Genomic DNA, 25,728 nt, shown 5'->3' with positions numbered 1-25,728 from the left:
GATGCCATTTAAAACGTGAAGCACATCCAAGACGTGAGATTACTGCTCTGTCCCGACCTTTTTGCACCGAACTGGTAAATACTCTTTTCTCGATGGCCTGGGATTGGCGAGGCAGATTCGCAGATGATGGCAGCCCATCTTCAATTGCAAAAATTACAGGCTAGATAATCACCTCAAATGCCCCCCTACGAGTAGCCTTTACATTTAAATCAATTGTCAATTTAATTCACGCTCGGTGTAGCGTCAGCACCACCTTCTACCGGATTATTTTTCAACTCATGCAAAGCAATCTCCATGGAAACGGAGTAGAACGGATCACCTGAACCTTGCTCCGCTCCGCCACCTTGCAGCTCTGCCTGCACACTACCGCACCAGCGAGCAACCTGCCACAGGAGGAGCATGCGCCGTTCGTCGGATCCCTAAATGGGACAATTCTTTCTGTGACGTCACGGCTCGGCCGTCTCCACAGAAACTTTTGTCCCGGCAGCCAATCAGATGGCGGTGAACTCGGGAGAGAGAGGTTTCTGCGCGGAGCTCCCACTCAGCCCGTGCTGTCAGTCCCGGTTCCAGCCGCTGCCAGACCGAATAGGAGCAGAGGCGGTCCTCCTGCTGCATCGGCTCTACCGGAGGATGACACTCGCTGTCACACGTTAAGGACGGATCTTCATTATTACTTAAGTCAAATTCTGAGCCGGGATTCTCTCGCGGCAGCGGATGGCTAGCATTTCGTCTGGTTTTACAAGGGCGGTGAAGCGATGGGATATATAAGCGTAGGAAACTAAAAGTCGGGACACGCACCGACTGAAGAGGAAAAAAAAAAGGCTGACAGCCGAATTTTCATTTCCTTAAAAGACAGCAGCGACATTCTAAAACACAAAACAAAAGGGGAACAGTTTTCAGCGGCCGCTTTGGGAAGGCGGCTCGTATCATTTCTACCAGTGACAAAGGAGGGGTGCAGCAGCCGCGATCGAATTTATTTATGGACACGGCGGGCACGAACTGCGAGGCGCGTTTTAATTCGGATGAGATTGATCGCTGGCGAAGCGGAGAGGGACGAGGGCCAAAGCATTGTCTCCATCAGAAGACGGGATAGATGCACTTTGCGTAGAGAAGCGCAGCCAACTGGGATGCCACGCGCTCATCCGACGCCACTGCCTAGGAATACAGACACGCCGCAAAAATAAAGGATATAAAATATACGCAGGGTCTTTGTTTCTCTAGACCCCCACCCCTCTACACCCCACCCCTCGAGATTACCCCGTAGCACAAACTAAATAGTCAGGCGCTGCCCTGCGATCTCAAATTGAGGAAGTGGAAATATTAGCGGGTTAGTCATTAAGCAGCCGAGCATTACCGAATGCAATTGGAAATGTGCAGCTGGCCAGGGGGTGTAATACATTAGGGGAAGGCCTGCAAATTTGAAAAATATATTTTAATAAGAAAAACATTACGCATCCAATCAGCAGAAAAATACAAGTGTACCCATCTCTTGCGTCCTGGTTCATATTTCATCCTACACGGAGAGAGGCACGGTCTAGGACAAAACGGTGCTCGTAACAAGGCAGCGGAGAACTACCCCCCCAACCCCCACCCCCTTTTCGTCTGTTGAATTCAGCCGAGAGCAGAGAGAGAGAGACAGAGGGAGAGAGAGAGAAAGAGAGAGAGAGGGGGTCCAGGGAACGAAATCCGGGACGGATCAAAGAAAAGGCATAAAGAAGCACGTTTTGATTCGAGTGCCTTTCAAGTGGAATACATTGGGACAGTCCTCAGTGTAAAATCCTCAGACTGGTCACGCACGTCGGATGAGGGGCTGATATAAAAAAAGAGCAAGCTGCACCCGATTGTCTCACTTGGTGGGATTCCGGATGAACTGAATGTTAATAAGGGGGTACGGCATTAAGTGCGGAGAGATTTATTAAAGCGGTACCCGCTGATCCGATCACACCCCCTATATCCCCTTCTTTTTTATCCTGCTCCAGTGGCTGATAGGTGATACATCTTGGTGTTAATTTTATTGTATGACCAATAATAGGCGAACAGGTGCAAAGTGTAGCACAAGCACGAAAAGGAAGCACGAGGAAGAACGTTTCGGGCCCCCATTTGGGATCATGGAGGGCGATCGGGACATGTATCGGCAGTTTCAAGACTGGTGTCTCAGGACATACGGCGATTCGGGGAAGACGAAGACAGTGACCCGTAAAAAATACGACCGGATCGTGCAACTGCTCAACGGGTCGGAATCCAGCTCCACGGACAACGCCAAGTTTAAATTCTGGGTCAAGTCTAAAGGTTTCCAGCTTGGGCTTCCAGAGGATATCAGCGGAGGGGAGAAGCAAGTGCTGTACGTGCCAGTTAAAACCACGGTTAGTAACACATGTTTATTATTTTAATAAGAGATTGGATCGACGCTTCTTTGTATAGGGTTCTAGATTATAACCGTAGCTTTTCCCCAGGACCAGTTCATTAACGGGTGGGCAGCCAGTGCGCAGCCTGGCATGTTCTCGGCGCACCCGAGTCTTCTAAAGCTGCAGTGCCCATGTTGGGTGAAACGGCATCTTCCTCCTCGCTTGCATCGTAGCAACATGTGCGCAGTGGTTGAGGGACCTGGAAGCAGCTTCGCGTCAATTAGTTGTGATTTGGTATTTTTAATGTAAAAAGTGGCGAAGGTAGCGGCTCATATTTTGTGTCCAGGACAGGCAGACATCCATATCCAATCTTAAGTTTACTCGATCCCATTTAGGCAATATGCGAAGGGCTCGATGAATTAAGACAAAGTAAATTCGCAATTTTGCTTGATTTAACCGATGTGTAACCTCTTTTAGTCTCCGGCAGCTGTCCCGGGCACTTTACCGAAGCGCAGTGCCAGCTGACAAGGCGCAACAATGCGGGCTCGGGCAGGCAGGGAGGCCAAGCTACGCTGCTTTTTTTTTAGGCTGGGGCTCCACGGATCTGAACAAGGAGGCAGTATAATTCTCTGAGCATCATATCCGCCGTTACCGAGCTTCAGCAAAATGCCAGACAAGCAGCCGCCCGACTTGCGCTGGGCACAGAGAGCCCCAGTGTTGTTTGTCTTCGTCACTAAAATGAGAAATCCAACTGCTTTAGAAAGTCGGCAACACAATATTGCCCGCTGATGAAGCTTACAGTATTTGACAGCCCCCCGTTATCCCCCCTTCCGCCCACACACATACATCAGTGTGTTCTTGAGAGCGCTGCTGTGCCATCCAAGACTCAATCGGGATAAGGGTCGGCCTTATTTCAGCACCGGCCAGTATGATGCTCCATTTAGTTTGTCCCTTTGTTGATGCATTTATCGGGCAACTCTTGAACTGACATGGTGTTATAAACCAGACACCGTTAGAAAAGCCCAGAGCCGATTCGTTGTAATCCGGTGGCAGCATCATAGTGCAAGAAAGCTTGCAGGTTTTTAGCACCCCCATCCAGTTGCAAGACCTTCACCCGCCCAGCCTCATCATTATGTAGTTACTAAGCATAGGTGGCAGCCAAATGGAAAAAAAAAGTGGTAGGCGCGTTGAGAAAGATTAGGAAGAGTTTATGTGTGGCTAGAGCATAGCGGGGTGGGCAGTAAAGGGGCTACTTACAACATTTTGACCGAGGGAGTTCATTATTGTTACTAATCATTATTTGGCTGACACTTTTATCCAAGGTGACTTCGGAAACTTGAGACGTAATTGGTTACATTTCTTTTGTTTTTCTGGCTGGAGTACATGCAGGTGAATTGACTTACTCAGGGCCACACAGTGGCAGTAGTGGGATTTGAACCCACACCCTCAGGGGTTGGACCACTACTTTAGTTAGAAAACACATATGTAAAAGCAGCGACAGTTTCATCTTTAATAACGGGTCCACCTCCACCTTGATTTTAATCAAGTTAGTCTAATTTGGTCTATAATGTAAAATGAAAGGCATGTGTATCCCTTCATTTTCTTTAGCATAATTCAGTATGTTTTAATGCTACTCAAATGCAGCATGCAGCACTGTAATATCTAATATAAATAAAAACTAATAAAACTAATTAATTTTGGCTAGACACAGAAACCATTGCAGAACTCTATAATTAGTTATAGAGATCATGTACTAAAATCAGCATCTTTTAAGTTACTGAATCATATATATATCATTCATTTTTTTTGTAAGGTATAATTTATTCATATAATACTCAATACCCATACACACACAGAAACTTGAAGGCCATGTTTACAGTATATGTAGACAGAGATATAGATATGTAGCATATATATATGTGTGTGTGTGTGTGTGTGTATATATATATATATATATATTAAAAGGACTTGCAGGTTATGACTGCTGCACTCAAACTTTAATAATAACAACAATAAGATGAAGGCAAATAACATGAACAAATAATATAGTAATTAATAAATAAAAATAGAAAAGTAAATTCTGTGTTACTTACAGTTGTAAACCTACTTTTGCCCACCCCTGTATACATATATATGTGTGTGTGTATATATGTATATATATATATATATATATATATATATATATATATATATATATATATATATATATATATATTATTACACATAGATATGCATATATACACAGCAGTTAGTAACGGAGTGGTAAATTAATTATAAAAATCATTCAAAGACAACCTGAGTCAGCCACATTTCACTGAATAGCATGCCAGCAACTACATAAGACCTGAGATATGACTACAGTCAGAACGATTATATAACGTATATCCTTATCCTGCCAATGCTGCTGATTTATTTGTGTGCTTGCTGTCGCAAGTGACTGATAAAGTTATGTGCAGCGGTTACAACTCAAGGACCCTCAGTTCCTTCTATGGCCAGTTTGTGTGGAGTTTTCTGGTGTACTCTGGATTCCTTCATCATTTCAAAGATATGGAAGTTAAGTGACCATCTCCTGCTTTTTAGCCTCATGTGCTCTGTTCGGCTTTTGCACCAGTCTGTTAAAGGGACTCGACGGCTGACAATAAAATGTTTTGTACTGACACTTTGCGTTCTGTTAACGCTCTCCAAATTCCAAGGGAGACCCCATGAGTGAAACTTTCCATGCATCCTCCTTTGTTCTTCTTTCCTACATTTGGCTACTCTGGTATCTGGCAAACCCTAGGTAAGTGTGAATATCAGTGTGTGGACTGACTGGCATCCCATTCAGAGTTAGTCGCTGCCATGGACCATCAGCTTCCAAGATGAGTTCTTGCAATTCAGTAGTTTACATTGGCCCAGAAAAGATGGACAAATGGATGGATGGATAGATAGATAGATAGATCTATGGATAATACATAAATAATACAAACACCATTTATTTGGAGAAGGATGCTAGGGATAGAGCTGCCAGGCAAGAGGAAAAGAAGAAGGCCAAAAAGGAGGTTTTTAGGATGTGGTGAGAGAGGACATGTGGCTGGTGGGTGTGACAGGGCAAGATGCAGAGGACAGAAAGATATGGAAAGGAATGATCTGCTGTGGTGACCCCTAACATGAACAGCTGAAAGATGAAGAAGAATGCAAACACCTATCTTGTTAGCAAAATTTAAATATCTATGTTACAGTGCATTGAAATTTATCCATATATTCAGTATATATACAGTATCTATCTATCTATCTATCTATCTATCTATCTATCTATCTATCTATCTATCTATCTATCTATCTATCTATCTATCTATCTATCTATCTATCTATCTATCTATCTATCTATCTATCTACATTTAAAACTTGTTAAATACATAAGTAAGAGTGAAAATGTTTCATGAATTGATGTGCTGACTCCATCTCGGCCCCATATGCTGTAAGTGCCTGTGCGACTGTTCCTTGCCTCTGGCCCTTATCCTGCCTAGTGCTGGTTCCCACCTTGCATCCATTGATTGTGGCCCCCACAATCCTAAACTCGATCCAGCAGGTTTCCTAATGATGTATTATATATATCGCCTTGTGCCATACAGAACCAAATAGACATAACAGACTCCGTACTGCACACATGTTCACTCCGCACACAGCAATGTAACGATGTGCAGGATGTACTGTTTGTTATCAGCAGGTTGTTGTTGTTGTTGAGCCTTTTTTGTCAAAAGGTCATTGCATGTGGTTCTCTGAAAAGACAAAGCTGTAATATTTAGTTTTATTATGATAGAATTGCCTGACTTTCAGACCAATGTATTGTTTTTTTCATTTTGAAAGGCTTTTCAATGTTCTAATGTAGTTGTGACCTTAGTAATCTGAGTAATTTGGGGGAGAGTGCACCAACTTCTTAATCAGATTCTTATCTTTCATCTTACATTTAACTAAAGCTTTCCTTCTTGTATTGCAGATATACATATATGTGTATATTTCTAAGTAGAATATTTATGAGGTGCAATGGCATCTTGATCATTTTGAGCTTGTGAAGAGTAGCTCATAATCTAATGGTTAGTTTTAAGGTTGATGGTTCGACTTGTTTTTAAGGCGCCCTCAGAGAGATGGACAAGAGAAGTACAGTATGTTAAGAAATAATGGACTTGGTCGTAAGGGTTTATACATTTTCCAATGAAAGTAAAACTTGGGCTGTATTAAACATACTACAACACAGAACAAATTGTTGCTATTTTTCCCAATTTAAAATACTGTAGAAAAAGAAAAGTGGGCTTCATAGGGAAAGGCACCAGGGGTCGGCTTGAATCGCTCATCTTGTGCTACTCATCCCTGCCATACTCCATTGCTGTTGCTGCTGCTGAAGGGGCTGTAATCCGTTACTACTGGTAATTAACTATCATCACTGCTCAGAGAAGGGGGGGGGGGGGGGGGGGGGCTCAGCCTGATGCTAATTATCTACCTAATTCTGAAAGGGGACAAAGGAAAAAGAGAAAGGGAGACTGATGGCAAGGTGCTGTAGACAATCAATCAGAACACCAGCAACGTTATGCATATGTGCTAAGCTTGGTAACTCAATCAAGAGAGTATAGATTACCAAATAACATGGAAGTAAAAATTTATTGGTAAACTAAGGAGGTATGCAGTTAAATATCTTCTCCTAGAATGATTTATTTAAGTCCACAACGAAACACCATTAGCTTTGATTGCGACCCTCACCTGGAAAAGTAGTTTGAGAAGCTGAAATGAAATTATTGTATTCTGTCTTCATAGGTTTATCACTCTGGCATCACACTTTTCAACTCCTCCATTCCTGCAGATTCTCCCTCACTAACATTGTCTTCTTCATGTTCTGTTTCCAAGTGCTTTGCATCACCGCGCAGTTCTTAACAATTCTGTCTGCGCAGTTGTGGTCACAAGCGCAATTTGCAGTTTCGCTGTTCCTCCTGGTTACAACCCATTAGAATACTTTTAAACTCTGCTGACTTTGAAGACTCTTGGTGATCCAAATGCCTTCATGATGTTCTTGTTTTAGTATGTTGTGCATCCTTACTTTTCCTGTCATTGCATATTTTACTTCACCAGTTACCTATAGGATCCTCTCCTTTTAAATATGCCTTAGATCCCAGGCTCTTGCAGGTTCCTTATCACCAAAATGCTCTTCAGGGTTCATTGTCTCTTAAAGATGAATGTCCTGAGAATTCTACTCAGTTCTGCAGATTCTGCAAGTAGTTAAGACAGAGTAACAGCTAAGGTGTTGCAGTGAAAAATGTAAGGTTGCTGGTTCAGCTTTCACCCCTGACTTCTTGGATGAGCCTGGGAATTTCATGTATCTGACCATTCCTCCGATTATAGAAGTAAAACAATGGTCTGAGCATATATAGTTTGTAAATGTTTTTGGATAAAGAGCTGAAAGATAGATAGATAGATAGATAGATAGATAGATAGATAGATACTTTATTAATCCCAATGGGAAATTCACATACATTAATAAGTCATTATTCCACATTGCTAAAATGCTCTTCAGCCCTCAAGATCCTTCAACTCTTTGTCACCAAGCTGCTACTGACCTTTACTGTCCTATTTATATTCCTCAGCTTTCTCGGAGTACAGACACACCTTGAGTTATGTAATAATGGTTCTGGTAGCCCAAGCATAAAGTGAAATTTATGTAAGTCAAAACTGACATAACCCCCAGCCATTAATCATACCCTGAAGGCCAGTCATACGTATGTGCAGTCCTGTATTGTACATCCATATCTCAGTGTACATTTTAATGGAAATGGAAAAAAAATATTTAAATAAAAAGTATTCAATTTATTCCAGTGGCACCTGCATTATTCCCAGCATCACTGTAGCTGACTTTACTCATCTTTTTAGCGGTGGGTAGCAAAGGACTTAGTTGCTAGATGAAGTAGAAGATGTTGGAAGAGGCAACACAAAATGTGAACATTTTTATAGCATCTGATCAGTAGCAAGGACAAAGCAAATTTTAAGGCCGCAGGAGAGAGAAGTAGTGCGCTGCTCCATAGCTTGTGAAAGGAGCTTATGGATATGTTGTACTGATAGGAAAAGGATCATTACCGAAGATTTTAAAGGAAAAGAGTGGGTTAAAAAGACAAAAGCGTAGCTCAAATCCAGACATCAAAAGCACGATTGTCAAACAACATTTATTTATGTAGCACTTTTTCATACAAATGATGTATCTGAAAGTGCTTTACAGGATGAAGAAAGAAAAAAAAGATAAAAATATAAAAATAGAATTAGGCAATTCTAATTAACATAGAATAAAAGTAAGGTCCAATGGCCAGAGAGGACAGAAAAAAAAGCTCCAGAGGGCTGGAGAAAAAAAAAAACCCAACAAAATCTGCAGGGGTTCCAAGGCCACGAGACCACCCAGCCCCCTGTAGGCATTCTACCTAACATCAATGATCTCAATCAGTCCTCATGGTTTACAGGCTTCACATGGAAGAATTAGACAATGATGGTCATGTGGACCTCTGGCCTTCAATCCATCAATGTAAGGACATCACGGTGCTTTGATCAGGTGGTGGAGGCGCAGATCGCCACGACAGAAAAGCGAAAAAAAAAACAGCAGAGAAAGTGGGGGTTAGTAGAGCCACCATGAAAAAAATGATAATTAAATGCACATACAGAATATCAGGGTTACACTAAAGTAAAGTTATGAGAAAGCCATGTTAAAGTAATGTGTTTTTAGCATTTTTTAAAGTGCTCCACCGTATTAGCCTGGCGAATTTCGGTTGGTAAGCAATTTCAGATTTTAGGTGCATAACAGCAGGACGACGCCTCACCACTTCTTTTAAGCCACTTACACTAACTAAAAAAAATAAGCATGTAGAAAGAGAGTTGTACACAATCGTTAAGGGTGTAATACAATCTTGGATATATTAGAACTATGAGATGTGAACTTTATATAATCTGATGGCGTCATTGTCATACTGACCTGGTGCATTGTGGGATAAATCACCAAGGCATCGAGCAACACAAAACACTTGATATGGCAATTACCATCGCTAAAATAAAATGCAGTCAAAGATAAGATGAAAAAAATATGAAGTCCAAAATATAATTTGCAGTTAGAAAGCAGACATCAGAAGTAGACTGTTTGGGTCAGAAAACTCTAGAAAAGATGTATACGTTTACTTCAAATGTTAAGGAGAACCCAAGAAAACTAAATTGAGAATATCAATCACAACACTTGGTAAAAAAATGTATGTAAGTTCAAGATTACGCATGTCACATATTTCATAAGCCTGGGTGTATGTATTTTGCCATTTATTATCTTCTCTTGACTTTTTATTGTTTGATATTAATGAAAGGAAGGAGGTTTTCATGGTGTAGCACATGCAGATGTTTGTTCCCATATGCCATTTGCACCATTCTGTTAGAGACGAACTGTGTGAGTGTTTGACGAGTTTTTGTATTTGGAGATAATTTTTGTGATTTGAATCTCCTTTATAATTTTGTTAAACAGTTATTGGGTCTCTAGAAGTAATTTATGTATCATATTTTGGGGTTTCGTGATATTTATTTTTGTGTTTCATCATATCTTTACTTCTGTTATCTATTTTTTTTTTGCATTATTGTGTGGTCCTATCTTGTTTTTTCTGTAGTCCACCACTATTTTGGGACTTTGGTGTTGATGCCTCCTACATGATTATTAGCAGTGACATCGGGGTCACTGGCAACGTAACATCAGAGGTCAAATGGAATAAATGTCATTCCATTGGTTTGTCCAGGTTTGTGAATATAACCTAAAACACTAGTAAAACCAAGGTTCTCTGGTTACACAGTCTTTTCTTTGTTCTGTCTCTGGTTACGTAAACCTTTGACTACTGATTCTCTCGCTTCGTTTCTGGACTGCGATTATTGTTTCACGTCCTAGGCCTTGATTATTTGATGCTTTCACTCCTGGTTTCAACCTTGGCTTGTTCATTCTGACCTCGTTCTCTCTTCCAACTTCAACTCCTTAATTTAACTGCCATCTCATGGAGTTCAGTGCAATAATGTGCAGAAGAATTTTCATATATAGGCACTCTGTAATGAATTGGCACTTTTTTGAAAAAGGATGTAGATTTACCCACTTATTTAAATGGAGTGTTAAGGAAACCGCTAGCTTGGGGAACACTTGATGTTTTGGCTTATACAAAAGTACATGATCTTCCTCTGAAAAAGAAAAGTGTAACTTCCTGCAGGGTTATTGTATTTAGGATTCATATACATTTTTAGAAACAGACTAATCATTGCTGTGCACGTATAAAGGATTGATAAATCATGTTTTTCCTTTATTGTAAAATTAATGCTAGGCCAAACTTTACCCACAAAAAACATTTTTTAGCATGAAATGTGTGAGAGTTTTAGATACTTTTAATGCATGCTTACTGTTTGATTTTGAGTTGAAGTGCAGTGTACAATTAGGCAGAATGATCTGTATAGGTAGTCTTGGGTCAAACAAATCAACCTACTCCATTCTGAGTTTTTTTGGGAAAAGGAGCATCACAGGCTGTGAGAGCCTTTTAGTGAACACGGACTGCCAATTGGTGAACAGAAACGCAACACGTTACAACGTACACTACACAAAGTTCAGTTTGATTGGATGAATCAGCATTGGAAGTAGTGATGGGTGATTTGTAAACAATTTGGTATTTTATGAACGACTGTTCTCAGTAGATCACGGGAATCGATTCATGAGCATGAACAGATCGATTTAGTAAAGCTCAACAGGAGTGCTAAAGTGTGTGTGTGATGCCATTTAGATAATTAAAGTTCATGTGCAAGTATCGCCCATCAGATTCATGATTCTTGTTCATTTCACTTGCTATTTCTTTTTAGAAAAAAGATTATTGGCAAACAAGAACTCTGTCATTGATCATTCTCTAGTTTATCATACAAGCACAATACAGTAACAACACATTTATATTAGAATGTTTTGTATCTCTCTGTTATAAAAAAAAAATCCTGGGAGGGAGACTAAGGAGACAAGATCATCTTTGAAGACAAAGTGCCGCGAGAGGCACTTTAACGTCATGCAAGACGAGACAGTGAGACAAGTAACCAAGCAGTTGTTGGAATGCTTTTGGTAGTCAGACATCATGTGCTCCCAGCTCTCCCGCTAGGAAGAGATTTAACCACACCCAGGGCCAGAAATAAAGGAAAAGTATTGTTTTTACAAAAGTTTCAAAGTAAAAGTTAAAGGAATGCATATGTAACAATTCCCATGAAAATAACTCTTTAAATTGTATATCCGGTAAACCAAACCCGGGGGTGGGCTAGCGAAGCGAGCTGGGGGCAGTGCCCCCTAGTATTTCATTATTGGAATTGTTTCAAACATAATATATAAACATAATTTTAAGTCAATACAATTATGACCCTTTGTAGATTAAGCAAATTAGTCCCATAAAACTAAATCTTATAAAAATATTATTTTACTTTCAATTTTAGCATACACTAAGCATATATCATTTACTTATTCTTTGGACTCTGAACCGAGTCATTACCCAAGAATAAATCACATGAACCTCATTACCCGAGAACGAATATCACAATTCTTGTTCATTGATTTGCAACGTGAATAACTGAATCATTGCGTGAGAACGAGTTACACAATTCTCATTCATCTGATCTTAGGATTAAATCACTGCTTCATTACCCGAGAATGAGCCCCACAATTCTCATTCATTTGCATTATTATCTGAGAATGAATCTCGCAATTCTTATTCACATATTATCCTCGAAATTGGTGTCTTATTTCAACTATGCATTTTCAATATATTGCCATGTGTCATGCTTTCAAAGTGGTTAATATTATGTGTTATGGCCTACTAAAGGCCTAGGGGTATATAAACAGGCTACACACTAGTGGGAGAGGGAGACAAAACACACACACATACACACACACACAAATAAAAACTAAACCAGCTTAAAAAAAAAAAAAAACTCCAGTTATTGTCAAAAAGAAAACCTCACATGATATGGAGAAAGTTACGCACAAAACAGAAGCAGGGCAGGAGGACAACAATAACTTGGCTATCTAGCTGAACAAGGTTTACACAGCTAGACACGCACTATTCACATTTATCACCTGGATGGGTTTTGAAATCCGAAAAATCGATCATAAAATCAGGCCTTCTTCTCGCCTCCTCCTATCTCACATCAGTTTCTCAGACGCATCAAATTTGGTTGCAGCAGCACAGTTGCCAATTTGCTACTTCAACAACGTTTAATTTAAAACCAGTTTCGTATTTTCTTCTGATTGAACGCTCCATCGTAGATAAGGGATGCTTTTACGATAAAGGTGTATGAGGGTATGAGATACAAAAACACAAAACAGTGCAAATGTCACTTCGGAATACTTTGAGTATTACCATGTGGTCACATAGGCACAATACATAGAAATAAAAGGCAGTGTGCTCCGTGGTTACTCTCTCAGGCGGGCGTTAGCATATCAGAATCTCTTGGACCAATAGTGTGAGTTTTCCGCATTCGACTTATACGACCGACATTATAAATTCCTAGAAATTATACGGTAAAATCAAGTCCCAACTTATCCGCAGGAGAACTTATCCGCGAGTATATACAGTACACTTCTTTGAACATGCAACAAGGTAAAAAAAAAAACCCAAAAGCCAGACCATCCAACCCTAACTCTCCATACATTGCTCTGTTTAACCCAAATCCTTCTCCTGTCACACTCTTCCCCTTAAAACCCAAACAAGCTTCTTTTTATAACTTACACCTCACCCACAAACCCATGTGATTTAATAACAGTGGGCAACTCAATAGGTGGGTAATTAAGGCAGGACTCAAGTAAGTCATCTGCACCAAATTAAAGAAAACAATAATATTCGTGATAATATATATAATATGAATTACCAGTATGTTTGATATATAAATGTATATTTATATACAGTATATCCATCCATCCATTTTCCAACCCGCTGAATCCGAACACAGGGTCACGGGGGTCTGCTGGAGCCAATCCCAGCCAACAAGGCAGGAACCAATCCCGGGCAGGGTGCCAACCCACCGCAGGACACACACAAACACACCCACACACCAAGCACACACTAGGGCCAATTTAGAATCGCCAATCCACCTAACCTGCATGTCTTTGGACTGTGGGAGGAAACCGGAGCGCCCGGAGGAAACCCACACAGACACGGGGAGAACATGCAAACTCCACGCAGGGAGGACCCGGGAAGCGAACCCAGGTCCCCAGGTCTCCCAACTGCGAGGCAGCAGCGCTACCCACTGCGCCACTGTGCCGCCCCTATACAGTATATATATATATATATATATATATATATATATATATATATATATATATATATATATATATATATATATATATATATATATATATATATATATATATATATATATATATATATATATATATATATATACATACATACAGTGGTGTGAAAAACTATTTGCCCCCTTCCTGATTTCTTATTCTTTTGCATGTTTGTCACACAAAATGTTTCTGATCATCAAACACATTTAACCATTAGTCAAATATAACACAAGTAAACACAAAATGCAGTTTTTAAATGATGGTTTTTATTATTTAGGGAGAAAAAAAATCCAAACCTACATGGCCCTGTGTGAAAAAGTAATTGCCCCCTTGTTAAAAAATAACCTAACTGTGGTGTATCACACCTGAGTTCAATTTCTGTAGCCACCCCCAGGCCTGATTACTGCCACACCTGTTTCAATCAAGAAATCACTTAAATAGGAGCTGCCTGACACAGAGAAGTAGACCAAAAGCACCTCAAAAGCTAGACATCATGCCAAGATCCAAAGAAATTCAGGAACAAATGAGAACAGAAGTAATTGAGATCTATCAGTCTGGTAAAGGTTATAAAGCCATTTCTAAAGCTTTGGGACTCCAGCGAACCACAGTGAGAGCCATTATCCACAAATGGCAAAAACATGGAACAGTGGTGAACCTTCCCAGGAGTGGCCGGCCGACCAAAATTACCCCAAGAGCGCAGAGACGACTCATCCGAGAGGTCACAAAAGACCCCAGGACAACGTCTAAAGAACTGCAGGCCTCACTTGCCTCAATTAAGGTCAGTGTTCATGACTCCACCATAAGAAAGAGACTGGGCAAAAATGGCCTGCATGGCAGATTTCCAAGACGCAAACCACTGTTAAGCAAAAAGAACATTAGGGCTCGTCTCAATTTTGCTAAGAAACATCTCAATGATTGCCAAGACTTTTGGGAAAATACCTTGTGGACTGATGAGACAAAAGTTCAACTTTTGGAAGGCAAATGTCCCGTTACATCTGGCGTAAAAGGAACACAGCATTTCAGAAAAAGAACATCATACCAACAGTAAAATATGGTGGTGGTAGTGTGATGGTCTGGGGTTGTTTTGCTGCTTCAGGACCTGGAAGGCTTGCTGTGATAGATGGAACCATGAATTCTACTGTCTACCAAAAAATCCTGAAGGAGAATGTCCGGCCATCTGTTCGTCAACTCAAGCTGAAGCGATCTTGGGTGCTGCAACAGGACAATGACCCAAAACACACCAGCAAATCCACCTCTGAATGGCTGAAGAAAAACAAAATGAAGACTTTGGAGTGGCCTAGTCAAAGTCCTGACCTGAATCCAATTGAGATGCTATGGCATGACCTTAAAAAGGCGGTTCATGCTAGAAAACCCTCAAATAAAGCTGAATTACAACAATTTTGCAAAGATGAGTGGGCCAAAATTCCTCCAGAGCGCTGTAAAAGACTCATTGCAAGTTATCGCAAACGCTTGATTGCAGTTATTGCTGCTAAGGGTGGCCCAACCAGTTATTAGGTTCAGGGGGCAATTACTTTTTTCACACAGGGCCATGTAGGTTTGGATTTTTTTTTTCTCCCTAAATAATAAAAACCACCATTTACAAACTGCATTTTGTGTTTACTTGTGTTATATTTGACTAATGGTTAAATGTGTTTGATGATCAGAAACATTTTGTGTGACAAACATGCAAAAGAATAAGAAATCAGGAAGGGGGCAAATAGTTTTTCACACCACTGTATATATATATATATATATATATATATATATATATATATATATATATATATACATTTAAATTTGAAGTATTTTTAAATAATAATTAATTTGAGATCCACTCAAAGAGGAGAAAGGTCTTGCTTTTCATTATTGTTGAATCAAACCAGTCAAATGAATCGATTCCCTTAATCAGGTAGTTCGAAAGAATCAAATCAGTAAAGTGAATTAAAATGTCCATCACTAACAGGTAGAGATTCCTTCCTTTAATATGTCAGGCTGGAAGACAGGGTTGGAGGTGCCTGAAAAGCAAGTGCCTGCAAGGAGAACCTGGTGACTACCTGGTGGTGACTTCCATCATGTCTTTTCAAAAGACATCGCTCAAGGCATATTTTTAAAGTTTTATTCAGAATGCTACGTAGATCCCTTTAATCCAGTGGTTGTTAAACTTGTTTTTTTCCTTTCAGCTCAATTTTGCCTTTCTTGTGTCTTCATGCCCCACAATTGCCGTGATCGATGTCCTTGGGTCATACCGGAGCAATAATGTTTGCTCAAGCGACCCATCGCAAGGCATTGCACACACCATATGTGACCCTTTGCCAACCATTACTATTGTGATTCATGACCCAGCGCAACCCATCACGTTGCAACCCATAGTTTAAACGTGGGTTTAATTGATTATCAATTTACAATATTTTAAATACATAGAGCATTTATTTACTACATTACAAAAGAGTAAATATGAGAAGATACACTTCTAAACATTGAAGACACATTTCCGGGCAAGGGCTGCTTTAATTTCAAGATCATGTTGAGGCCTTAGGCTCAGAAAAAATGGGATATTGTGGGTCAAAAATTACACAAAAGCCTACCAGTGAAGGGGAACACATCCACTGCCAAGTTCCTTGAATGGCGTCCAGATGCATAAAGAATAAGCAAGCTTACCAGACGAACTTTTGAAAACATATGTTCTCATATTACAGATTATGATCCTTCTTACCAAACATGCCTTTTGAATTCAGCCATCTTGCCACTGCAATGTCTCATGAGTAATCTAAAGTCTGGTCACTGGATGTGGTAGATACACAGTGATGTCAGAAAGTATTCAGACCCCTTCACTTTCTGCATGTTTAACTGTGTTTTAGATTTTATTCCAAGTAGATAAGTGTGGCATGTTTGCCCATCAATCTACAGTACCCTCAATAACCAAAAATGGCAAAGTGAAAACATCTTTTCAAAAGGTTTATATAATTATTAAAACTCAAAAACCGACATTTCTCATTCATATAAGTATTCAGACCCTTTGTTGTGGCCTTCCAAATTGTGCTCAGGTGCATCCTGTTTGCTTTAATTCTCCTTGAAATGTGTCTGGAACTTGATTGAAATCCATGTGTGGCAAATGCAATTGTCTAGACATCATTTGGAAGTACACAAATGTACCTGTGTGTGTATATAATATAATATATATATATATAAAGCCCCACAAATTACACTGCACATCCAAGAATCTCTCCATAGACCTCTGCAATAAAACTGTGGTGAGGCATAGATTAAGGCATGCCTATAAAACCATTTCTGAAGCTTTGACTGTTCCCAGGAGCACAGTAGCCTCAATAATTGTAGAATGGAAGAAGTTTAGAACTACCAGGACTCATCAGAGTGCTGGCCATCTTGCCAAACTGAGTAACTGGGCAAGAAGGGCCTTGGTCATGGAGGTGATCAAGAACCCAAAGGTCACTCTAAGAGAGCTTCAGAAGTCCTTTGCTGAGAACCCTCTCCACAGCACTCCATCAATAAGGCCTTTGAGGCAGAGTGGCTAGATGGGAGCTACTCTTGTGTTAAACACACATGACAGTTTGAAAGACTTTTCGAGCATACAGTTAAAGATTCCTTGGTCTGATGAGATGAAAATGGAACTCTTTGGGCAGAACTCCAAGAACTGTGTCTGGCGAAAGCCAGGCACTGCTCATCACCTGCCTAATACCATCACCATGGTGAAGCACAGCATCATTCTGTGGGGGTCCTTCTCATGTGGCAGAACCAGAGAGACTGGTCAGAACTGAGGGAAGGATGAATAATTCTGCCAAATACATGGAGGTGCTTGGAGAAAACCTGCTGCAGACTACATGTGACGTCAGGCTGGGGTGACTGTTCACCTTTCAGTATGACAGTGACCCAAAGTATACAATCAAGACAACGCTGGATTGGCTTCACGACAACTCTCTGATTGTCCTGTAGCAGTGCTGCTAAAGACCACAGTTAAACCCCATAGAACATCTATGGCGAGACTGGAAGATGGCAGTTGACAGGCACTTCTCATCCAATCTAATAGAGCAGGGGTTGGCACCCTTTCAGCAGTGTCGTGCCGAATCTATGCTACTATGTTATTCTGCATGCTGACATAATTCTACCAATTTTGTTATATATAGTATTAAAATTGGTCCAGTTGTAATGGGCATACTTTTGAAGCCCATTATAACCAGATCTTTTATTATTGGTCATTCAATATTTTAAAATACATATGATCATATGTGAAAAGAATGTTTTGTTAAATTTTAATTTTCAACACATTTACTAAAAATTGTATTAAAAATGATAAATTACAATTTTTTTCAATACAAAATACATAGTTTGAAAGAGAAAAATAACAAGAATTCTAATATCCATCCATCCATTTTCCAACCCGCTGAATCCGAACACAGGGTCACGGGAGCCAATCCCAGCCAACACAGGGCACAAGGCAGGAATCAATCCTGGGCAGGGTGCCAACCCACCGCAGGGCACACACAAACACACCCACACACCAAGCACACACTAGGGCCAATTTAGAATCGCCAATCCACCTAACCTGCATGTCTTTGGACTGTGGGAGGAAACCGGAGCGCCCGGAGGAAACCCACGCAGACACGGGGAGAACATGCAAACTCCACGCAGGGAGGACCCGGGAAGCGAACCCAGGTCCCCAGGTCTCCCAACTGCGAGGCAGCAGCGCTACCCACTGCGCCACCATGCCACCCGCTAAATTATTCATTCAAAGTCAATTTTGATTAGTCAGTCAGTCATTATCGATACCGCTGTATCCTAACACAAGGTCATGGGGGTCTGCTGGAGCCAATCCCAGCCAGAACAGGGCACAAGGCAGGAACAAACCCCAGGCAGGGCACCAGCCCACCGCAGGGCACACACCAGGGACAATTTAGGACGCGGAGCTCAAATGCATGCGCTGTGATTAAAATGTAATAATGATGTTTGTTTTAACGTACCACAGCCTGCACTGAACGCATGCGCTGTAATTAAAATAGAATTTTTTACCATATTTCAATTCAATCAGAGTGCCATTGAAAATCGTTCTGCGTGCCGTAGGTTGTCGACCCCTGTAATAGAGCGTGAGAGGATCTGCTAGGAAGAATGGGATAAATTGCTCAAATCCAGGTGTGCAAAGCTTGTAGACTCTTACCTAAAAAGACTTGAAGCTGTCATTACTGCCAAAAGTGCTTTTTTAAAACGCTGCATTAATGGTCTGAATTCTTATATGAATGACAGATTTCAAGTTTTTCATATTTAATAAATGCGCAAACCTTTCTGAAAACATGTTTTCATTTTGTCATTATAGGTTATTGAGTGTATTTTGATGGTTGAAAATGGCAAACCTATCCATTTAAAATTAAATCAATAACACAGTAAAGTGTGCAGAATCTGTAAGGGTCTGAATACTTTCTCAAAGCACTGTAAACCCGTAGTTTCTGTGATGTATTGAGCATGCTCAATAGTTGGAAATTGGAAAAATAATAACCACATTGGGCGGGTAATGTAGGCATATTACAATGTTTGATTTAGCCTGTGTTGTGTAATATGTCATCCATTGGATACTGGCTTTCTTTGGTCATGCACATATCCTAACTGCCACGAGTTCTGCTGTAAGCATGTTAGTATCTGAACCTCTGTTACTGGATAAGTTGGCATTCTATTACCGACAGTCTGACATCAGGCTCATTGAATGTTTTCATTTTTCCTACCCTCTGCATCTCTGGGATGAAGGAAAAATGACAGAACAAAGCACGCAGATTTAGAGAGAATGTATAAAACACCACAGAGCAAGTGACTGGACTGGGTAATGAACACAGACCTGTAGATCTAGGAGGTAGCTGGGCTAGTCACTCTTCCACTTTGCCACCTTCAGGGTTTATAACACTGCTGCATTTGCCAAGTCTGAGTGCTGTATTTACACCTATGGAGTAATTAAACAAAAAATGACATAAAACACAAAAACAATACTCGTTTGTAGATAATAATATTCAAATTATTGTATCTGTGAGTCAAGAAATTTGAGTGCAACTTCGTTTTGTTTGCAAAAGGCAACTTTTTTTCAATAAAGCTTAAAGGCGGTTATGAAAGATACTGATATTTAACTGTGGAGGCTCCTTACTTTTCTTATGAACATTTTCATGAAGTGTATCTAAAGAGTTATGAATATAAAAACATCAGGCTTATTCCTGTTTGTCTTTAAAAAATGTGGCCCACTGCTTTGCATTTGTAGTAAGAATCTAATGTCAAAATTTGATATAAATTATTTTACAGTTTGTTTCCTCTTTAGATGGTTGATTTCAAGTGTTACTCTGCTGGTTATTACTTAATTATTAGCTGGCCCAGTCCTATTGTTCTAGCACTTCAATCAAAGTGCAGAAGTCTCATCTAAATAATTGAATTGAACAGACCTACAGTGTCACTTGTGATACACACACTCAAGGATGTCATTCTCAACACACCCATTCCAGGGTGCTATGTCATGTGAGCTAATAAAGTACAGTACATTTTTCATTCCAACAGATGGCTTATACAACCATCAATATAACCCATCCATCCATCCATCCATTTTCCAACCCGCTGAATCCGAACACAGGGTCACGGGGGTCTGCTGGAGCCAATCCCAGCCAACACAGGGCACAAGGCAGGGAACCAGTCCCGGGCAGGGTGCCAACCCACCGCAGGACACACACAAACACACCCACACACCAAGCACACACTAGGGCCAATTTAGAATCGCCAATCCACCTAACCTGCATGTCTTTGGACTGTGGGAGGAAACCGGAGCGCCCGGAGGAAACCCACGCAGACACGGGGAGAACATGCAAACGCCATGCAGGGAGGACCCGGGTCTCCTAACTGCGAGGCAGCAGCACTACCACTGTGCCCCCGTGCCGCCTCAGTATAACCCAATAAAGGAAATTTTAAATATAAAAAAATAATATGAGGAAAGTCTGACAGAGAAAATACTGATCTTCTTGGAGCCCACTGACTGGCACACAGGCGCTCTTAAAAATGGCAAAGATGTAAGGCCTCCAAAATTGAGCCTAAAAACACAGGCTGGAAACCTAAGTGGCTATCCTAATAACAAGCCTCACCCCAGGAGGTGGGGAGACCCTTGGAAACCGGGAGGCTTCAGCTTACTAGGTCCCATATAATATACTGTATATATTGTGGTTGGGCGGTGGAAGGACAAAGTGGAATTGGAAAGATGTTTGGGACGCCAACCAGGCTGTCCCTTTTATTCATCGGCAGATGAAGTAAACTGAACAAAAAAAGGAAATGAAAAAGCGTGTCTTTTCATAAACGGGTATCAGTTTCGTACTGTGCTCTGTGGCTTGCTTTGGCCTTCAAAAGACCACCCTTCTTTAGGCTGCCTGTCCTTTATGGCGAATGGACCTTAAGGGGTGCCCTTATTAGGTGGTTTCTCGGAACTTTGAGGGAAGAAGAAAAACTGGAGAGTGTTAGCAGTAAATCCCCCCCTCTTGTGTCGGCGGGTTATTGCATGCCTTTACCAAGGAGGAGGAGTTCTTCAACGTCCATGCGTGATAATATATAATTATGTAATACTATGAGGCTCTGCCCTCTGCTCACTTCGCTCGCAAAACCCGGGAGCGGGCGCTGGGCCCCCATCTATCCCGCAGCTGAGCCACTCCATTAGAGAAAGTGATTGTATTTAAAGATATGGTACAAGCCCCCCTGGCACCTTCAGCGCTCCACCCCCGGTTGTTGCCTAGTAGGCTACCGCATTAATTTCTTGATATTTTAGTTTATAATTTAAAAACGAAATAAGAATCTGAAAATCTAACAACATCACATTGAAGTCTGATAAATTCTGAAAAGAATGATACCAAACATATATATGCAGGTTGTAAAATAAGCCCGATTTAAAGCGTGACAAAAAACGTCACATAAAATCGTTGCACTTTTAGGCTTAGGAATGTATATATAGAGAGAAGATATGTAAAAGTGCTTAGAAGTGTCAGAAAAATATAGAAATACATTGAGGCTCTGGAGAGAAAAGCCATACAGCACTCTGCATGTAAGATTGGTCCAAAACAAGGTCCTTTATGAAGGAAGGTTTATTTAACAAAAGACAGCAAAAAGAGCAAAAGTGACAAAAAAATGAGCAAAAGGAGTTGCCATCAAAGCAAACAAGTCCCAAAACAAAATCCTTAAACAGAAGAAAAAAAGAGCTAACAAAACCTTTGAATTCCCAAGAAACAAAGCAATACTGACAGAGAAGATCCAACACGCCACCAAAAAGCATTCATTGAATCGCGAGGGACTCGCTGTCTCAGCCTGCCTTTGATGGGACTGGGGGGGGGCGGTCCTTGTGGTGAGAGATTGGTGGCCCCGCCTCTTGGGGGGGTCTGCCCATAAAATACATGGAACATAGGAGAACAAGATCAAACACATAGAAACTGCAGAATAAATAAGTAAAATAAAATTAACACAGACTACATAATTAGACAAAAAATGAATAGCAACATTAACATAGCGTTAACAAAATAAATGAGCAAAAAAGATATGAAAAAGGAATTTAAACATAAGCCAAAGAAGGAACCCTGGCTTAAACATAAAACCGATAGTACGACTGCAGGGGTCTCACACTTGGGGCTCATGTGCCCTCTTTATAACTGTTAATGGAATTTGTTCTTTATTTAAACAATTTATTGTTGGTCTCCTTTTTAAGAAGTGCAAATCACCAGAATGTTTAATTGCCTCCATTAGTCCACCCTTCCTCTGTCTTTCTTTTTTATTTCCCATATTTTTCTTTTTAATTTTTCCATTTGTTGTGTTATTGTGTCAGTTTGTCTGTTGCCTCAGTTATGTGGCATGTACTGTAGGATTCTGAACATCAGTGCTAATGTTTGCTGTGGCGTCATCTGTTGAAATGTAAATTGCAATGCATTTTATTACTGCATGCATTATAACATACATTTCAATGGGAGGCGCTTCACAAAGATTAAGTCTGAATATGCCCATCATAATTTAACTGCCAGACAGATAGATACGTAAATCGATAGATCTTTATTGTCATTGTCACTTTTACAAAGGAACAACAAAATTGAAGACAGGGCAGGTTTAAAAAATGTCTTGTATTACATGTCTTGGTTAGTCTTGTATAAATTTTCACAACGTTAGTGACAAAATGTTTGTAATTTAATTGTATGCGTGTGGTCAGTATTGTTGCTTCACACATCTAGTTTCCAGGGTGCAAATCTGAGTTCTGTCAAGGGTTGTTTCTTTTGTTGCACAGCTGTAATGACTGGGCCGGGCCTCAGCCTTAGTTTCAGCAGTTTCAGAAAATGAAAGGAAACACATGAGAAAAATGATATGCATATCTCATCAGTCGTAGCTCTGGCAGGCCTGTGGTGATTGACCTGATAGCCTTCTGATTTGCTGGTCCCTAACCTTCACTTCCTGGCCATGTCGTTGAAGGACACTCATGGAGAGCAATGTTGGTCAGATATGCAAGCTAGAATTTTGCGCTAATCTTTACTTGTAACTGTCCTAATAATGCTACTATACTACTACTACCAATATTACTTGTGACTACAGTAGACCTCAATTTAACGGACTACTTGAGATAAAGTGGTGTCCATTATTGTCAAAGGTCCATTTAATTTGAATGTTTTAAAAACATACATTAATAACAAACATACAATTTACAGGATATATTACAGAATGTATGAGTATGAATAATATATTGTTATAATGTACAATGAGTAACATATACCAATCATGGGGCACGTCCTTTCACGGGATACAAACAGGGGCAAAATGCTCACCTCATTCCTCTAAAATTTCTTTTTAGGTTTCTGGTTTTATTCCAACATATTTTTACAATCAGTAAAAACAGCTGGGATATTGAAAAGCCACCTTAATAAAAAGATAAGTGTCAATGTTTCTGCCTGTGTGTCCGTCCAGTTACTATGTTTCTGTCATTCCAACATTCTGTCGGAAACATTTTTAGCAATAAAGTTAATTGCATTTGTCATTCAAACAGATGGTGCATCACAAACATTAACACACTGCTTTTACATATCCTATACCAAATGGCATATAACAGAGACAGAAGCATTGCATGATACACTGCAAATGTTAATGTTGAGGTCTACGTTGATTACTTAGATTACAACCTGTCTTAGACGGGTAGCACAGCTAATGCACTTTAATAAAAGGACAGGTGTCTCTATGTCTGTGTGTCTGTCCAGTTGCTGTGTCTCCGTCATTCCAACAGATGGTGCATCACAAACATCTATTGCCATGCTTCTTTTCTGAATCCCATACCAAATGGTATATGACAGAGACATATGCATGGCAACAGATGTTTGTGATGCACCATCTGTTGGAATGACAATGCCATGCTTCTTTTCTGAATCCCATACCAAATGGTATATGGCAGAGACATATGCATGGCAACAGATGTTTGTGATGCACCATCTGTTGGAATGAAAAATCTGATGTGTTTTTCATTACAAAATTCATTCCAATAACTGTAGTACTTCTAGCATTAAAGTTGAAGTCTCCATTGATTACATAGATTTCAATCCATCTTAGATGGGTAACACAGCTAGTGTAAAAAAAAAAAAAACTTTATATCACTTAAATGCATGATTTTTCTTTCAGGACAGAAATATTTTTGTTAGGCAAATCCAAAGTCAGGGTCCATTAAACTTAGGGTCTACTGTAATGGTAACAGCTATTTGTAGAAAGAGTACTATTAATGTTATTTTTGTGATTTCATATATACTGTATTTGCTTTGTTTTGATATAGAAATGCCAGTTTGGAATATTTAATTAAATAGATAAGAAATGCGAGTTAGATCCATTTTTATTTATTATTAATAATAACCTAATGCACATAGTTTTCTTAAATATAATTTATCCTATTTGTATAGTGGACTATTCCATCCTGTTTCTCTGATGTTTTCTGAACAAAACTATCTAAATGAACAAAATTAAACAATTTGAAAAAGTTTTTTATTCTTTGTATTTTATACTAAAAGTCTGTGAATGAAGCTACTATGTGTTTTCTTTTCATGTGCCTGCACTTACCCCATAGCAGCACATGTGGAAGAGCCACTCTGATGATATTCATGTGACCTGTGATTGTCCTCAATTGAAATCACATTCACTATGACTTAGATCGTAGGAATGGCTCAAACAAAAATCAATTTAAAAAGCTATTTACATGTGAGTATTTATTCAGAAGACCTTAAGGGGTCTGTATCCTTCTCAACCGTATAATTCATATCAGAGATCAAATATAAGCTAACAAAATAGTTGGACCAGGAGAGGATTGGATTGGTTTTCAAGACACAATTGGAGCCACTAAAGTGAGTGACTCTCACTGTAAGCAAACACACGATCAATAGGAGCATAAGAAAATGTCCAGCTTTTTTTTGTTGAACTTTAATTCACTTAATGCAAAGTAAGCACAAATATGTTAGGCTATCCATCCATCCATTATCCAACCCGCTATATCCTAACTACAGGGTCACGGGGTCGGCTGGAGCCAATCCCAGCCAACACAGGGCACAAGGCAGGAACCAATCCCAGGCAGGGTGCCAACCCACCGCAGTGTAGAGCTACTATTCTTTAATTTATTATTAAACCTACTGGTTAGAGAGAGCCAGAGCTGATCCAACAGCGTTAGGTGCAAAAAAGTAACCAGACTAGGCAAGGTGCCAGCCCACCAGAGCACATTCAGACACACAGGACTAATTTAAAGTCACCAGTTAACCTCATTTGTGTGTTCTTGTCATGATGGGAAAATGGGAGTAAGCAGAGATGAAATTGCACATGTAATGCCTGAATACAGAATAGTAAGGCAGAGGCTCATTAAATTAAAACACTAGGCTGGGAAATTGAAGTCTTTCCAAAGGTGAAATCTATAAAAGGCAGAGGTCAGAACACAAACAAACAAAAAATAAACTCAAAAAGAAAAACCCCAAGGAAGGAATAAGCATCAAACCCAAAATATAACCCAAACGTTAAAAGGCAAAAAATACAAAGGCAGAGGGG

The 25,728-nt window shown here is 40.1% G+C and overlaps 1 protein-coding gene across 11 annotated transcripts in view; it reads left to right on the top strand.

Annotated features, from left to right (window-relative positions):
• The first annotated feature begins 467 nt into the window (after positions 1–467).
• Positions 468–25,728, top strand: part of LOC114653270 (nucleolar protein 4-like) — a 540,745-nt gene continuing 515,484 nt past the window's right edge. For 6 of the 11 annotated variants that reach the window (XM_051929113.1, XM_051929111.1, XM_051929109.1 and 3 more), the window contains exon 1: positions 469–2,363. In XM_051929113.1, the coding sequence (XP_051785073.1) occupies positions 2,019–2,363 (345 nt within the window). In that variant the 5' untranslated portion in view covers positions 469–2,018. Of the gene's footprint in view, positions 2,364–25,728 lie in introns of all 11 variants that reach the window. The other 5 variants (XM_051929112.1, XM_051929106.1, XM_051929108.1 and 2 more) reach the window with 2 other exon arrangements.

Source organism: Erpetoichthys calabaricus, chromosome 6, assembly GCF_900747795.2.
Source record: "Erpetoichthys calabaricus chromosome 6, fErpCal1.3, whole genome shotgun sequence".
NCBI classification, from domain to species: domain Eukaryota; kingdom Metazoa; phylum Chordata; class Cladistia; order Polypteriformes; family Polypteridae; genus Erpetoichthys; species Erpetoichthys calabaricus.
This window is presented reverse-complemented; position numbering and strand designations above follow the sequence as displayed.